This window comes from Pongo pygmaeus, chromosome Y (genome assembly GCF_028885625.2).
Source record: "Pongo pygmaeus isolate AG05252 chromosome Y, NHGRI_mPonPyg2-v2.0_pri, whole genome shotgun sequence".
Lineage (NCBI taxonomy): Eukaryota > Metazoa > Chordata > Mammalia > Primates > Hominidae > Pongo > Pongo pygmaeus.
In genome coordinates this window covers 1,232,437-1,248,137 of record NC_072397.2, presented here as the reverse complement: position 1 = coordinate 1,248,137, position 15,701 = coordinate 1,232,437, and the positions used below count along the sequence as shown (strand labels likewise).

At 50.5% G+C, this 15,701-nt stretch overlaps 1 protein-coding gene across 3 annotated transcripts in view; it reads left to right on the top strand.

The window, feature by feature from the left end:
- The window catches only part of LOC129025975 (P2Y purinoceptor 8), a 65,024-nt gene extending 50,468 nt beyond the window's left edge, over positions 1–14,556 (top strand). For 2 of the 3 annotated variants that reach the window (XM_054473507.1, XM_054473508.1), the window contains exon 2: positions 10,554–14,556. In XM_054473507.1, the coding sequence (XP_054329482.1) occupies positions 10,578–11,657 (1,080 nt within the window). In that variant the 5' untranslated portion in view covers positions 10,554–10,577 and the 3' untranslated portion in view covers positions 11,658–14,556. Of the gene's footprint in view, positions 1–9,321; positions 9,357–10,553 lie in introns of those variants that run through there. The other variant, XM_054473509.1, reaches the window with a different exon arrangement.
- The last annotated feature ends 1,145 nt before the right edge of the window (positions 14,557–15,701 follow it).

Sequence of the window (15,701 nt, the reverse complement as noted above, 5' to 3'; positions counted from 1 at the left end):
GAGGTCCGTGACGGCAAGGCAATGAGGGGCACGTGCAGGCATTTTAAGGAATCGCTCTTCATCCATAGCTGGTCACTAACCATGATGAGACCACTGTCCCTTTCCATGACACCAGCTCCTTGCTAAGAACATCTGCCTGGGGTCTTTTCTCTCCCTGAAAGCCTCTTGCAGACATTCTTTGGAAAGTACTCCTGAGCTCTGTGTGTTTGTTGAAGGTTGCTCTTGTCACACAGTTGCTTTAGGGCAGGTTTGTCAGCCTCAGCACTGCTGACATTTCACACCAGATGATCCTCTGTGGTGGGGCCATCCTGTGTACTGTAGGGTGTTGAGCAGTGTCCCTGGGATCTACTCACCAGATGCCAGGAGCATCTTCCCAATTATGATACCTTCCCAATTATGATCATTCACATTTGCAAACCATTGAATGGATAAATAATTGATGCATAGACAAATAATTGATAGATGATTGATGAACACGTATATGTGATTGTTAGATAACTGATACACAGATGATAGATGTAATTAATAGATAATTGATTGATAGGTAATTGATATGAATAGATGACAGATCCATAGAAAGATGATTGATTCATAATTGATAGATGGTAGATATGATTGCTAGATAGATAAGTAATTGATAGAAGATTGATAGGTAGATAGATGATTGATTGATAGATAATTGATATAGATAGATGATAGATCAAGGGTTGCAAGACGATTGTCTGATTGATAGATGATTGATATAGACAGATGATAGATGATGGATGGATGACAGGGGTTAGAGCGACAAATGGATTCATGGATAGACAGATGGTGAATTTCTTCTTTTTTTCTTTTTTTTTTTGAGTTGCAGTCTTGCTCTGTCACCCAGGCTGGAGTGTTATGGCACGATCTCAGCTCACTGCAACCTCCTGCCTCCCAGGTTCAAGGGCTTCTCCTGCCTCAGCCTCCCAAGTAGCTGGAATTAGAGGCGCCCGCCACCACACATGGCTAGTTTTTGTATTTTGAGTAGAGACGGGGCTTCACCGTGTTGGCCAAGCTCGTCTCAAACTCCTGACCTCAGGTGATCCACCCACCTCGGCCTCCCAAAGTGCTGAGATTACAGGTGTGAGCCACTGCTCCAGACCGATGGTGAATTTCTTATGCTCAGGCCAGGTTGTCAACCTCAGCACTGTAGATATTTGAGGCTGGATGCTTCTCTGTGGTGGGGACCCTCCTGTGAACGGTAGGGTGTTGAGCGCCATCCCTGGGCTCCACCCACCAGATCCCGATAGCATCCTTCCTTAAGTTGTGACAACCAGGGTTGTCTCCTACATTTCCAACTATTCTTGAGGGTAGGGGAAGCCTTCTAGGTGACCCTTGTTCTTCTAGACCTGGCATCAGCCGCCTTTGGCTACCTCTTAAACATCTACATGACCCAATATATTTCTTTTTTTTTTTTTTTTTTTTTTTTTTGAGACAGAGTCTCGCTTTGTTGCCCAGGCTGGAGTGCAGTGGCGCGATCTTGGCTCACTGCAAGCTCCGCCTCCTGGATTCACGCCATTCTCCTGCCTCAGCCTCCCGAGTAGCTGGGACTACAGGCACCCACCACCACACCCGGCTGTTTTTTGTTTTTTTTTTTTTTTGTATTTTTAGTAGAGACAGGGTTTCACCGTGTTAGCCAGGATGGTCTCAATCTCCTGACCTCGTGATCTGCCCACCTCGGCCTCCCAAAGTGCTGGGATTACAGGCGTGAACCACCGCGCCCGGACGACCCATTATAGTTCTAAATTGATATCAAGGACTCTTGCTCAAACACATCTGGGTGCAGTAACAGTGACTCTGAGACCACATTGTAAAATCCTGAACAACCTGGTCATAGGAGGTGTCCTGAAGCTGGATTCTTCCCATGACCCTTGTAGGTCAGCATCAGGTGTACACATGTACCTCCTCCCTCCTGGAGCTGGAAGGGGTCTGATGTCTGGGTCATGGAGAGCTCTGGGCAGCTCCTGTGCCATAGATCCACACGTCGAAGGTCAAGAAGATGTCTTGGCCCCTGCAGGGAGATGCTTGAGCAGGGAGCTCTGAACCTTGCTTCTTTCTCTACCCTAGTTGTTCAGTGCTACCATGGCAGGTGAGGAGAGGGTCCTATGCAACCATTCCTCCTGGGCTTTGGCAAATCACATCATAATCTATATGCTCCACTCTGCTAGTGTTGGACGTTTCTCAACAGTAAGTCAACCAAAGAAAGGGGGACTGGGGGACTGCATGAATACACGTTGTTGTTATTGCTTTGCAGTGCCATCTTTATATCTTCAAGTCTTGATATCCTTGTCTTCCATTGAGTTTCTGAGGCCCTTTGGCTTGTTCCTCATTTCTTTCTCTTATCCCATAATCTTGTGCTTTTCATGCTTTATCTTTCTTTTAAGGTTCTTCCTCTCTTTTATTTGGTATGAGGACGCTTTCTCGAATTTCTTTGAAGTCTGTTGGTTAAAACTTTTCCTCTCTTTTCTCGGTGTGTTGGTTTGTGACAGCTGCCATAACTAACTGCCACTAATGTGGTGGCTTAAATAACAGCGATGCATTCTCTCCCCATCCTGGAGACCAGAAGTCTGAGATGAAGGTGTCGGCAGGGTTGGTTCCTCATTAGGGCTCTGAGGGAAAATCTGTTCCAAGCTTTGCTCCAGCTTCTGGTGATTTTCTGGAAACAATTGGCATTTCATGGTGGATAGAAGCATCCATCCATGCATCATCTATTCATCCATCCACCCATCTACCCACCCACCCATCTACCCACTCATCCATCCGTCCACCCATCCATCCACCTACCCATTCACCCACTCATCCATCCACCCATCCATACATCCGCCCATCCATCTACCCATCAACCCATCCACTCATCCACCCACACATCCATCCACCTAAACACTGATCCATCCATCCACCCACCCACCCACCCACTTATCCATCCACCCAGCCATCCATCCACACACCCATACACCTATTCATCTATCCATCCACCCATCTATCCATCCACCCATCCATCTACCCATCCTCATCCATTCATCCTCCATCCACTCACCCATCCTCCCACTCATCCATTTATTCACCCATCCATCCACCCACCCATCCACCTACTTGTCTGTCCATCCACCCATCCATCTACCCATCAACCCATCCATTCATCCACCCACACATCCACCTATCCACTCATCCTCATCCATTCATCCTCCATCCACTCACCCATCCTCCCACTCATCCATTTATTCACCCATCCATCCACCCACCCATCCACCTACTTGTCTGTCCATCCACCCATCCATCTACCCATCAACCCATCCATTCATCCACCCACACATCCACCTATCTAAACACTGATCCATCCATCCACCCATTCACCCACCTACCCACCCATTCACAAACCCACCTACCATTCATCCACCCATCCACCCTCCCATCCACCTACCCATCCATCCACTCATCCATGCATCCATCCATCCACCCACTCATTCATCTATCTACCCATCCATCCACCCATCCATCCACCTACTCATCTATACATCCACCCATCCATCTACCCATCAACCATCAATTCATCCACCCACACATCCACCTATCTAAACACTGATCCATCTATCCACCCATCCATCCAGCCACCCACTCACCCATTCACAAACACACCCACCATTCATCCATCCACCCATCCATCTACCCATCCCCATCCATTCATCATCCATCCATCTACCCATCCACCCACTCATCCATCTATTCACCCATCCATCCACCCACCCATCTACCTACTCATCTATATATCCACCCACCCATACATCCACCCATCAATCTACCCATCAACCCATCAATTCATCCACTCACACATCCACCTATTTAAACACTGATCCATCCATCCACCCATCCACTCACCCACCCACTCACCCATTCACACACCCACCCACCATTCATCCACCCTTCCACCCACCCATCCATCTACCCATCACCATCCATTCATCATCCATCCACCCACTCATCCATCTATCATCAATCACCCATCCATCCACCCACCCATCCACCTACTCATCTATACATCCACCCACCCATCTACACATCAACCCATCAATTCATCCACCCACACTTCCATTCATGTAAACACTGATCCATCCATCTGCCCATCCACCTACCCACTCACTCACCCATTCACAAACCCACCCACCATTCATCCACCCTTCCACCCACCCATCCATCTACCCATCCCCATCCATCCATCCATCCACCCACCCATCCACCTAGTCATCCATCTATCCACCCATCCATCCACCCACCCATCCACCTACTCATCTATACATCTATACATCCACCCATCCATCTATCCACCAACCAATCAATTCATCCACCCACACATCCATTCACGTAAACACTGATCCATCCATCTACCTGTCCACTCACCTACCCACCCACCATTCATCTACACATTCACCCTCCCACCCGCCCACCCATCCATCCACTCAATCCATCCATCCATCCACTCCATCCATCCATCCATCCATCTACCCATCCGTCCACCCATGCACTCAACCACTCACCCACCCATCCATCCATTCATCCATCCATCCACTCACCCATGTACCCATTCATCCACCCATCTATGCATCTACCCATCCATCCACCCACCCATCCATCCGTTTATTCACCCATCTACCCATCCATCCACGCTCATCTCTGTCTTCATCTTCCCATGCCTTCTCTCTGTGTCTGTTCCTAAATTTCTCTTTCTCCTAAGGACACCAGTGAATTTTATTAGGGCCTCTCCCTACTGTATTATGACCACATTTTGACTTCACTAATGACATAGACGCAGGCCCTATTTCTAAGTAAGAAATGGCCATAATAACGAGAGGATCAGCCAGGGTGTGGCCCACGATAACTTCCTCCTACGTAATCAAAGTAGGTAATTGAAGCCAGCGTCTGTTTTGATTGTCTTCCAGCACCACAGCTCCAACAGAGAATGCCATTTGCTGCCTTTGGGGTTGAGGGCCTCCTGAGGCAGCCCTATCAAAAGAACCACAAACTGGGTGGTGCAAACATCCCCAGAAAACCAGAAAGGAGAGCAGACGACAAGCACGGGGCTGGCTTGTGGTTCCTTAGGGCTGGGTCCTCTCACTCCCCTGTGTGTTCAACAGCTGGGACAGCCCCCAGCACTCAGGAAAGAGGGGTGGTTATAGCCAGAAGACAATAGCTGGCAAAAAAGGGTCTGTCACCGGCATGCAATCCCTGCTGCCCATGAGGAGATGACTTTTGTCTCTTTCTCATCCCAACCCTGTAAGGTCCACCCCGAACAAGACTGTAGGATCACTGCACTCAGCATCTGAACCCTTTAGAAAGGGGTTTCCAGGGCTGGGAATGAGGGGAGAGCAGCTTTATTCACAATAGCCAAGAATCAGGAACACGCCAGGCGCGGTGGCTCACACCTGTCATCCCAGCACTTTGGGAGGCCGAGGAGAGTGGATCACCTGAGGTCAGCAGTTCGCAACCAGCCTGGTCAACATGGTGAAACCCCATCTCTACTAAAAATACAAAAATTAGCCGGGTGCGGTGGTGCGTGCCTGTAATCCCAGCTACTCCAGAGGCTGAGGCAGGAAAATCACTTGAACCGGGGAAGAGGAGGTTGCCATGGGCAGAGATCACACCATTACACTCCAGCCTGGGAAAAAAGACCAAAACTCCCTCTCAAAAAAAAAAAATTACAAAAAAATTAGCCAGGTGTGGTGGCAGGTTCCTGTAGCCCCAGCTACTTGGGAGGCTGAGGCAGGAGAATTGCTTGAACCCAGGAGGCAGATGTTGCACTGAGCTGAGATTGTGTTACCACACTCCAGCCTGGGCAACAGAGCAAGACTCCATCTCAAAAAAAAAAAAAAAAAAAACCAGAAAGAACCAAAATGTCCATCCACAGGATAGACCACAGAATGTGGTCTATCCACTGAAAGGACTGAAACTCTGACACAGGCTGCAGCGTGGATGAACTTTGAAGACCCCTGGCTCAGTGACAGAAGCTAGACACAAAAGACGACATATTGTAGAATTTTATTCTTATAAAATATCTAGAATAGGCAAATCCACAGAGGCAGGAAGCAGATTTGAGGTTGACAGGGGCTGCGGACAGGAAACAACAGGATTAACAGTTGTGGGGTTCTGAAGGGTTTTTGTTTTGTTTTGTTTTGTTTTGAGATGGAGTTTTGCTTTTGTTGCCCAGGCTGGAGTGCAATGGCGTGATCTTGGCTCACTGCAACCTCTGCTCCCCACCCAGGTTCAAGCGATTCTCCTGCCTTAGCCTCTGGAGTAGCTGGGATTACAGGCACGTGCCACAACACCCTGTTAAATTTTTTTTGTATTTTTAGTAGAGACAGTGTTTCACCACGTTGGGCAGGCTGGTCTCAAACTCCTGACCTCAGATGATCCACCCGCCTCGGCCCCCCAAAGTGATGGGATTACAGACGTGAGCCACCACACCTGGTCCATTTTTGTGTGTGTGTGTGTGTTTTTTTTTTTTTTGTAATTTTAGTAGCAACAGGATTTCACCATGTTGGGCAGGCTGGTCTCGAACTCCTGACCTCAGGTGATCCACCCGCCTTGGCCTCCCAAAATGCTGGGATTACAGGCGTGAGCCATGATGCCTGGCCAGGTTCTGAGTTTTGTTTAGGAAGAAAAATGGTTCTGGAATTGCATTATGGTGTTGTTTGCACATCTGTGAATACGTTAAAAACCACTGAACTATATGAATGAGTGAAAGCTTATGGTATGTAACTCACATCTTGGTAAAGCTGTTTTTTTGTTTGTTTTGTTTTGAGACAGAGTCTTGCTCTGTTGCCCAGGCTGGAGTGCAGTGGCGCGATCTCGGCTCACTGCAAGCTCCGCCTCCCAGGTTCACGCCATTCTCCTGCCTCAGCCTCCCGAGTAGCTGGGACTCGCCACCACGCCACCACGCCTGGCTAATTTTTTTTTTTTTTTTTTTTTTTTTAGTAGAGACGGGGTTTCACCGTGTTAGCCAGGATGGTCTCGATCTCCTGACCTCGTGATCTGCCCACCTCAGCCTCCCAAAGTGCTGGGATTATAGGTGTGAGCCACTGCACCTGGCCGGTAAAGCTGTTTTAAGAAGAAATAAATGAGAGGGCTGGGGGAGATACACACAGACCCTCAAGAGGAGACAAACATTGCTGGATGCATTGCTGCCAGACAGGTGTGCATTTTCCTGCAAAGCATAAGAAAAAGGGTCCAACCTGGCCAGGTGCAGTGGCTCACGCCAGTCATCCCAGCACTTTGGGAGGCTGGGGCTGGTGGATCACCTGAGGTCAGGAATTCAAGACCAGCCTGGCTAACACGGTGAAACTCTTTTTGGGGCTACAAAAAATAAAAAATCAGCCGGGCGTGGTGGTGCATGCCTGTAATCCCAGCTACTCGGGAGGCTGAGGCAGGAGAATCACTTGAAGCAGGGAGGCAGAGGTTGCAGTGAGCCGAGATCACGCCATTGCATTCCAGCCTGAATGACAGACTGCGAAAAGAAAAGAGGGGAGAGGGGAGAGGGAAGGAGAGGAGAGAGGGAAGGAGAGGAGAGAGGGAGGGAGAGGAGAGAGGGAAGAAGAGGGGAGAGGGGAGAGGGGAGAGGGGAGAGAGGGGAGAGGAGAGAAGAGAGAGGAGGGGAGGGTCACACCTACAGCCCCTGAGCGCCCACCTGTGGTCGGTCCATTGCTTCAGACAATTCAGTGCCCAGATATTTCTGGAGAGCCATCTCTGCAGGCCAGACACCGCCAAGAACAACCGTTGTGCTGATTTTCTAAAATTTCCATCCTGCCCCCTCGAGCCTTGGCAGGGCCCAAACCGCAAGCCGGTGCCTCCTGTGTCAGGGCAGCTGGCGTCAGTTAGAGGTAATTTCTTGATTAATCATCTGTGTTGCTCAGCAGTCCTGTCTGTCTGTCTTCCCTGGGGGCTGTCCGGTGGCCACAGGGGACAGACTCGAAATTGCAACAGATCTGGCTGCTAAGAGGCTGCTTGCTGGATCCTCAGACCACACAAGTACAGACATGAGGGTGACTGGGTGAGGCCGCCATTCAGGACTTTCAACAGCACGTGGTGTTTAAATGTGTGCGAGGCATAGCTGCCTACCTGGAGAGTTAAAGCAACAAGTTCCAGCCCAGGTGTGCTGGCTCACGCCTGTAATCCCAATGCTTTGGGAGACCAAGGCAGGAGGACTGCTTGAGGCCAGGAGTTTGAGACCAGCCAGGGCAACATAGCAAACTCCATGTCTGCAAAAAATAAAAATATTAGCTGGGCGTGGTGGCATGAACCTGCAGTCCCAGCTGCTCAGGAGGATTGCTTGAGGTCAGGAGTTTGAGACCAGCCTGGGAAACTAGCAAAACTCCGTATCTATAAAAAATAAAAATATAAGCTGGGCATGGTGGTCATCTCACCTGTAGTCCCAGCTACTCAGGAGGCTGAGGCAAGAGGATTGCTTGAGGCCAGAAGTTTGAGACCAGCCTCAGAAACACAGCAAAACTCAGTATCTACAAAAAATAAAAATATTAGCTGGGCATGGTGGTATGAACCTGCAGTCCCAGCTAGTCAGGAGGCTGAGGCAGGAGGATTGCTTGAGGCCAGGCGTTGAAGGCTGCAGTGAGTTACGTTTGCACCACTGCCCTCCAGCCTGGGCAACAAGGCAAGACCCCATCTCTATAAAACAAACAAACAAAAACAAACAAACAAAAGAACAATTCCAGGGCCCCCCTGTTTCCAGCTGTGTCCCCTTTACATTCTCAAAATAAAAATAGTGTCCCTTTGACAGACACTTTTTCATCATCAGTTGATGGATAAAGCGTCTCTCCTTCCAGACGTCCCCCACGGCCACACCAAGCAGAACCCCAAGAAGCAAGGGTCTGCTTTTCCTCCTGAAGCCATAGGTGGCTGGCGGTGCCCAGCTGGCCGTGGGGGGCGGTGCTGACTCGTGCATAACCATAGGTTTCACACCTGGGCACGTACCGGCGGGGCAGAAAACTTCTCCCTGAAACTGAAACGAAAATTCTGGGCCATTTTAAAACCAGTTTGAGGAAGCTGTTTGTACAGCAGTTGGTAAGAAGTCACAGGTCTCCTCTGGAGGAAGAAAGAGCAGGGAGGAGCTGTGGGTTGACATGGGTGTTAAAAGCTAGAAAGACTTTGGAGGCTGTGGGTTCGTCTCCTGGCACTCGGATTGTGTGTTTTCTGCTGATAGACACTTTGTGGGAGGACGTCCCCAGACTAATGCTCCTGGGGTGTCAAGAATTCCCATTTAGACCACTCTGGGGGCTGACAGTGGCCTTGTGGTTTCCATCCACGGGGGACACGGAGTGAGTCGTGAGGTTTGTATGACAATGCGTTCAACCTGCCCAGGGCAGCCACGAGCCCCACTGTGGATCTTCTAAGAGTCTCAGCCTCTGACATGGGCCGAGGTCTCCAATGACCTCCCTGATCCAAGGAAGGAGGGGATGGAGGGAGGGGGGGGGAGGGAAGGAAGGAAGGGAGGAAAGAAAGACGGAGGGAAGGAAGGAACGAAGGAGGGAGGGAGGGAAGAGAAGGAAGGATGGGAGGGAGGAAGGAGGGAAAGGCGGGAGGGAGGGAGAGAGGGAAGGAGGGAGAAAGGAAGGAAAGAAGCAAGGCAGGGAGGAAGGGAGGAAAGAGAGAGGGAGGGAGGGAAGGAAGGAAGGATGGGAGGAAGGAAGCAGGGAAGGGAGGAAGGGAGGAAAGAGAGATGGAGGGAAGGAAGGAAGGAGGGAGGGAGGGAAGAGAAGGAAGGATGGGAGGAAGGAAGGAGGGAAAGAAGGGAAGAAGGAAAGAAGGAAGGAAGGAAGGGAGGAAAGAGAGAGGGAGGAAGGAAGGAAGGAGGGAGAGAGGGAAGAGAAGGAAGGATGGGAGGAAGGAAGGAGGGAAAGGAGGGAAGAAGGAAAGAAGGAAGGAAGGAAGGAAGGGAGGAAAGAGAGAGGGAGGAAGGAAGGAAGGAGGGAGGGAGGGAAGAGAAGGAAGGATGGGAGGGAAGGAGGAAAGAAAGGAGGGAGGGAAGGAAGGAGAGAGGAGAAAGAGGAAAGACAGAAGGAAGGTAGGAAGCAAGGGGAAAGGGAGGAAGGGAGGGAAAGAAGGAAGGAGGGAAGGAAGAAAGGAGGGAAGAAAGGAAGGGAAGGAAGGAAGAAAGAAGAGAAGGAATGGAGGGAGGGAGTGCGGGAAGGAAGGATGGGAAGAAGGGAGGGAGGAGAAAAGAAAGGAAGGGAATGAGGGAGGGAAGGAAGGAGGGAAGAAGAGAAGGAAGGAGAGAGGAGGAAGGAAGAAGAAAGGGGAGAAGACAGGAAAGCAGAAGAGAATGACAGACGGTGAAGAAAGGAGGCGGAGACGGAGGGAGGGAAGGAGGAGAGGGAAGGAGGAAATAAGGGAGGGAGGGATGGAGGAGACAGGAGACCCTGCTAAAGCATTTCCCCCGCCTTGGTCCCCGGGGAGCGGCGCTCAGGAGCCCTCCCGACAGCCACCTCCTCACCTGCGCCCCTGATCCGTGCACCCTTCCCTTGCAGAGCCCGGGCGAGGATCCCTCCAGGATGCAGGTCCCGAACAGCACCGGCCCGGACAACGCGACTCTACAGATGCTGCGGAACCCGGCGATCGCGGTGGCCCTGCCCGTGGTGTACTCGCTGGTGGCGGTGGTCAGCATCCCGGGCAACCTCTTCTCTCTGTGGGTCCTGTGCCGGCGCATCGGGCCCAAATCCCCGTCGGTCATCTTCATGATCAACCTGAGCGTCACGGACCTGATGCTGGCCAGCGTGTTGCCTTTCCAAATCTATTACCATTGCAACCGCAACCACTGGGTATTCGGGGTGCTGCTTTGCAACGTGGTGACCGTGGCCTTTTACGCAAATATGTATTCCAGCATCCTCACCATGACGTGTATCAGCGTGGAGCGCTTCCTGGGGGTCCTGTACCCCCTCAGCTCCAAGCGCTGGCGGCGGCGTCGTTACGCGGTGGCCGCGTGTGCAGGGACCTGGCTGCTGCTCCTGACCGCCCTGTCCCCGCTGGCGCGCACCGATCTCACCTACCCGGTGCACGCCCTGGGCATCATCACCTGCTTCGACGTGCTCAAGTGGACGATGCTCCCCAGCATGGCCATGTGGGCCGTGTTCCTCTTCACCATCTTCATCCTCCTGTTCCTCATCCCGTTCGTGATCACCGTGGCTTGTTACACGGCCACCATCCTCAAGCTGTTGCGCACGGAGGAGGCGCACGGCCGGGAGCAGCGGAGGCGCGCGGTGGGCCTGGCCGCGGTGGTCTTGCTGGCCTTTGTCACCTGCTTCGCCCCCAACAACTTCGTGCTGCTGGCGCACATCGTGAGCCGCCTGTTCTACGGCAAAAGTTACTACCACGTGTACAAGCTCACGCTGTGTCTCAGCTGCCTCAACAACTGTCTGGACCCGTTTGTTTATTACTTTGCTTCCCGGGAATTCCAGCTGCGCCTGCGGGAATATTTGGGCTGCCGCCGGGTGCCCAGAGACCCCCTGGACACGCGCCGCGAGAGCCTCTTCTCCGCCAGGACCACGTCCCTGCGCTCCGAGGCCTGTGCGCACCCGGAGGGGCTGGAGGGAGCCCCCAGGCCCGGCCTCCAGAGGCAGGAGAGCTTGTTCTGAGTCCCGGGGGCGCAGCTTGGAGAGCCGGGGGCGCAGCTTGGAGATCCAAGGGCGCATGGAGAGGCCACGGTGCCAGAGGTTCAGGGAGAACAGCTGCATTGCTCCCAGGCACTACAGAGGCCGGGTGGGGAAGGGTCTCCAGGCTTTATTCCTCCCAGGCACTGCAGAGGCCGGGTGGGGAAGGGTCTCCAGGCTTCACTCAGGATACACAAACAAGCAAAGCCCTGCAGTGCACAGGGTGCTTTGTTATCCTGCAGAGAGTACCTCTGCCTCTCTGTGCCGCGGGACGGCTTGTGCCACCATGCCCGGCTAATTTTTGTATTTTTTTAAATAGAGCCGGGGTGTCACCCCCGAGCTCCTTAGACACTCCTTCTCACACCTGTCCATACCCGAGCGTGGATATTCAACCAGCCCCACTGCCTCCCCGACTCGGTTTCTGGGTATCCTCCCTGGGCGACCTGCGAGCCCCATTCCCAGCTCTTCTCCTTGCTGATATCCTCCCTTAGCTGTGGTTCTGGCCTTCTCCGTTCTCCTCCAGGGGTTCTGGTCTCCGTAGCCTGGTGCACACCGAAATTTCTGTTTATTTCACTCAGCAGCACTGTGGGTTGCAGTGTTTGGAATTCTTCTTTCAGAGGAGCACCTGGGACTCCTGCAAGTCAGCTACTCTCCGTCCCCACTTCCTCCCCACACACACACACACACATACCCCACCCCCTCAACCCTGGAGCTGACCAAGGTGATTTTTGGCACAGTTGTTCTGACCTGGCTTGGTGGGACCCCACCCCTATTCTGCTTCTGTGTATCCCTGATAGAGAAGGAGGTCCCATCAAGCCCCTGGAACACACTCAGGCCTCCCTGACTCAGGACAAGGACCACGGGAGGCACAGGTGTGGAAAGGAGGCTCCGTGAGATGGGCCCCAGCCCATCCCAGCTCAACGGTGCAGCTTGATTCGGGAGTTCCACACCTCCTGCCCATTCTCTGCGTCCTTTTCCCCCACGGAGAGCCTCAGCCATGGCAAGTCCATCCGGAGTCCGGGGAGCAGACAACTGGCCTGACCCATGAGACCGTTTGGAGACCAAGCAGCAGATGTAGGTGTGGACCCCAGGAACCTACAGTGGTGTCAGCCGCTGAGCCCCCTCCATGCTGTGTGGGTGGTGAGCAGGCTGTGTCTTTGTCTTTCTTCTTCTGCAAGGGGTGTGCCTGCACCAGCCCCAAGACCTGAGCTGGTTTAGTGCAAAGAAGAGCTCTGACTCCCCATGGGTGTGGGAACATCACGTGGAGTTGGATCCCAGGCTCTCTTGGGTGAGAAAGACCATTCTGGAGGTGGGAATGGGAGAGCTGCCTGTCTGCCCAGGGGCTCTGCGTCTCCATAGTGGGTGGCCTTGGATGCCCAGCCCCTCCCTTTCTGTGCACTGGGGACACTGATGGAGGCTGAAGCTGCTGTTCAGAGGCCCTCTATTAGTGCCTCTCTCCTGCTGTCATCACTATGGCAGGAAAACAGAGATGGTTTAGTAATGAATTATCATTCCCAAAACCCGTGTCCACCTGGAACATCACAATGGGACCATGTTTGAAAATCGGGTCTTTACAAATGTAATTAAGTAATGGGCCCAATCCAGTGTCCCTATGAGAGACGGAAGAGGAGACACAGACACAAAGGAGGAGGCCACATAAAGACAGAGGCAGAGACTGCAGCGATGCGGCCACAAGCCCAGGGATGCCTGGAGTCCCCAGGAGCTGGGAGAGGCAGGAAGCATCCTCCCCTAGAGTCTCTGGAGGGAACTGGATATAATTGTAGTGGATTGAATAGTGGCCCCCAGAAACATTTGTCCCTATCTAATGCTCAGATTCTGTGAGTAAGACCTTATTTGGAAATAGGGTCTTTGCAGATGCGATTAAGTTAAGGACCTTGAGATTGGATCATTCTGGATTAAGGCGGGCCCTAAATGCAATGACAGGTGTCCTTCTAAGACACAGAAGAGGAGACACAGACACAGAGGAGGAGGCCACGTGGAGATGGAGGCAGAGACTGGAGTGATGCAGCCACAAGCCCAGGGACACCTGGAGCCCCCAGGAGCTGGGAGAGGCAGGAAGGATCCTCCCCTAGAGCCTCCAGGGGGAACTGGAGGATGCGTAAGAGACCCAGAACTTCCACAGAAGGAGGAAAATTAACCTCCTACTTCTCTAGACTGTTCCAAAGCTGAACCCTAGAAAGCAAAGCTGATACAGAAGCATCCAGGACAGAAAGTCCTCAGTCAGCAACAGACCCCGCAGGAGCACAGGCCGCAAGTGCTGAGCGTGGGCCTTGGGTGTGTCTCATGGGGGAAAAAAAAAACTGTGAAAAACCTCAGAGTAGCAACTTCACAGCAACATACGGACGATCCCTAAACTGCCTTGTAAACAAAAATGAGAGCTGTGTCAGAGGAAGCCGAGACAATATCCTTCCTCGACAACGTGCGAGAACCCTGATGTCCCCCAGCAAATGAAGACGTTGCAAGCAGGCAAAATGCATCGATTTTTTTTTCTCTCAGTATGATGATTTTTGCAGCCACTTGGCTATGGAGAGCAGCCGACACCCCCTCTTACAGCCGTGGATGTTTCCTGGAAGCTGACTCAGTCTGTTCACTGGCTGAGCTTTGAGTGAAAAGATAACACAGGTCTATTGACTCACACACATGTTTTAAGATGGAAAACTTTACTTCTGTTCTTGGCAGGACGTGGAGAGAGGAAGGTATTCCAAAAAGTCTCAGCCTCCATCAAGGCGTGGCGTCTCATGCCGGTAATCCCAGCACTTTGGGAGGCCCAGGCGGGAGGACTGATTGAGTCCGGGAGTTCAAGGGCCAACCTAGGCAACGCAGTGAGACCCTATCTCTGTAAAAAATAAAAATAAAACATAAAAAAAACCATGAGCTTTGATGCTGCTTCTATTTTTTCCCAGTGCACAGGGCAAATGTGTTTCTGTCTCTGATTTCTGCAGGACTTGCATTTTAAACACACATCCCATTTTATGCTGGATCCAATGTCTTATCCTCTTCATAGGCTCCTTGTCTTGGTCCGTTTATCCTGCTGGAAACAAACAAAAAAACAAACAAACAAACAAAACACCATTGCATAACTCAGAGATCTCTAGAGGGACAGAACTAATAACATAGATAGATAGATAGATAGATAGATAGATAGATAGATAGAGGGTAGATTAGATAGATAGATAGAAGATAGACTAGATAGATAGATAGATAGTAGATAGATTAGATAGATAGATAATAGATTAGATAGATAGTAGATAGATTAGATAGATAATAGATTAGATAGATAGTAGATAGATTAGATAGATAGTAGATAGATTAGATAGATAGTAGATAGATTAGATGGATAGATAGATAGATAGATAGATAGTAGATAGATAGTACATAAATAGTAGATAGATTAGATAGACAGATAGATAGTAGATAGATTAGATAGTAGATACATTAGATAGATAGATAGAAGATAGATTAGATATATAGATAGTAGATAGATTAGATAGATAGATTAGATAGATAGTAGATAGATTAGATAGATGACAGATAGATAGATAGATGATAGATAGATAGATAATAGATTAGATAGTAGATAGATTAGATCAATAGATAGATAGTAGATAGATTAGATAGATAGTAGATAGATTAGATAGATAGATAGTAGATAGATTAGATAGATAGTAGATAGATTAGATAGTAGATAGATTAGATAGATAGATAGTACATAGATTAGATAGATAGTAGATAGATTAGATAGATAGTAGATACATTAGATAGATAGATAGATAGATAGATAGAAGATAGATTAGATATATAGATAGTAGATAGATTAGATAGATAGTAGATAGATTAGATAGATGATAGATAGATAGATAGATAGTAGATAGATTAGATAGATGATAGATAGATAGATGATAGATAGATAGATAGAGGAGTTTCAGGCGGGGCACAGTGGCTCACACCTGTAATCCCAGCACTTTGGGAGGCCGAGGCAGGCGGATCACCTGAGGTCAGGAGTTCAAG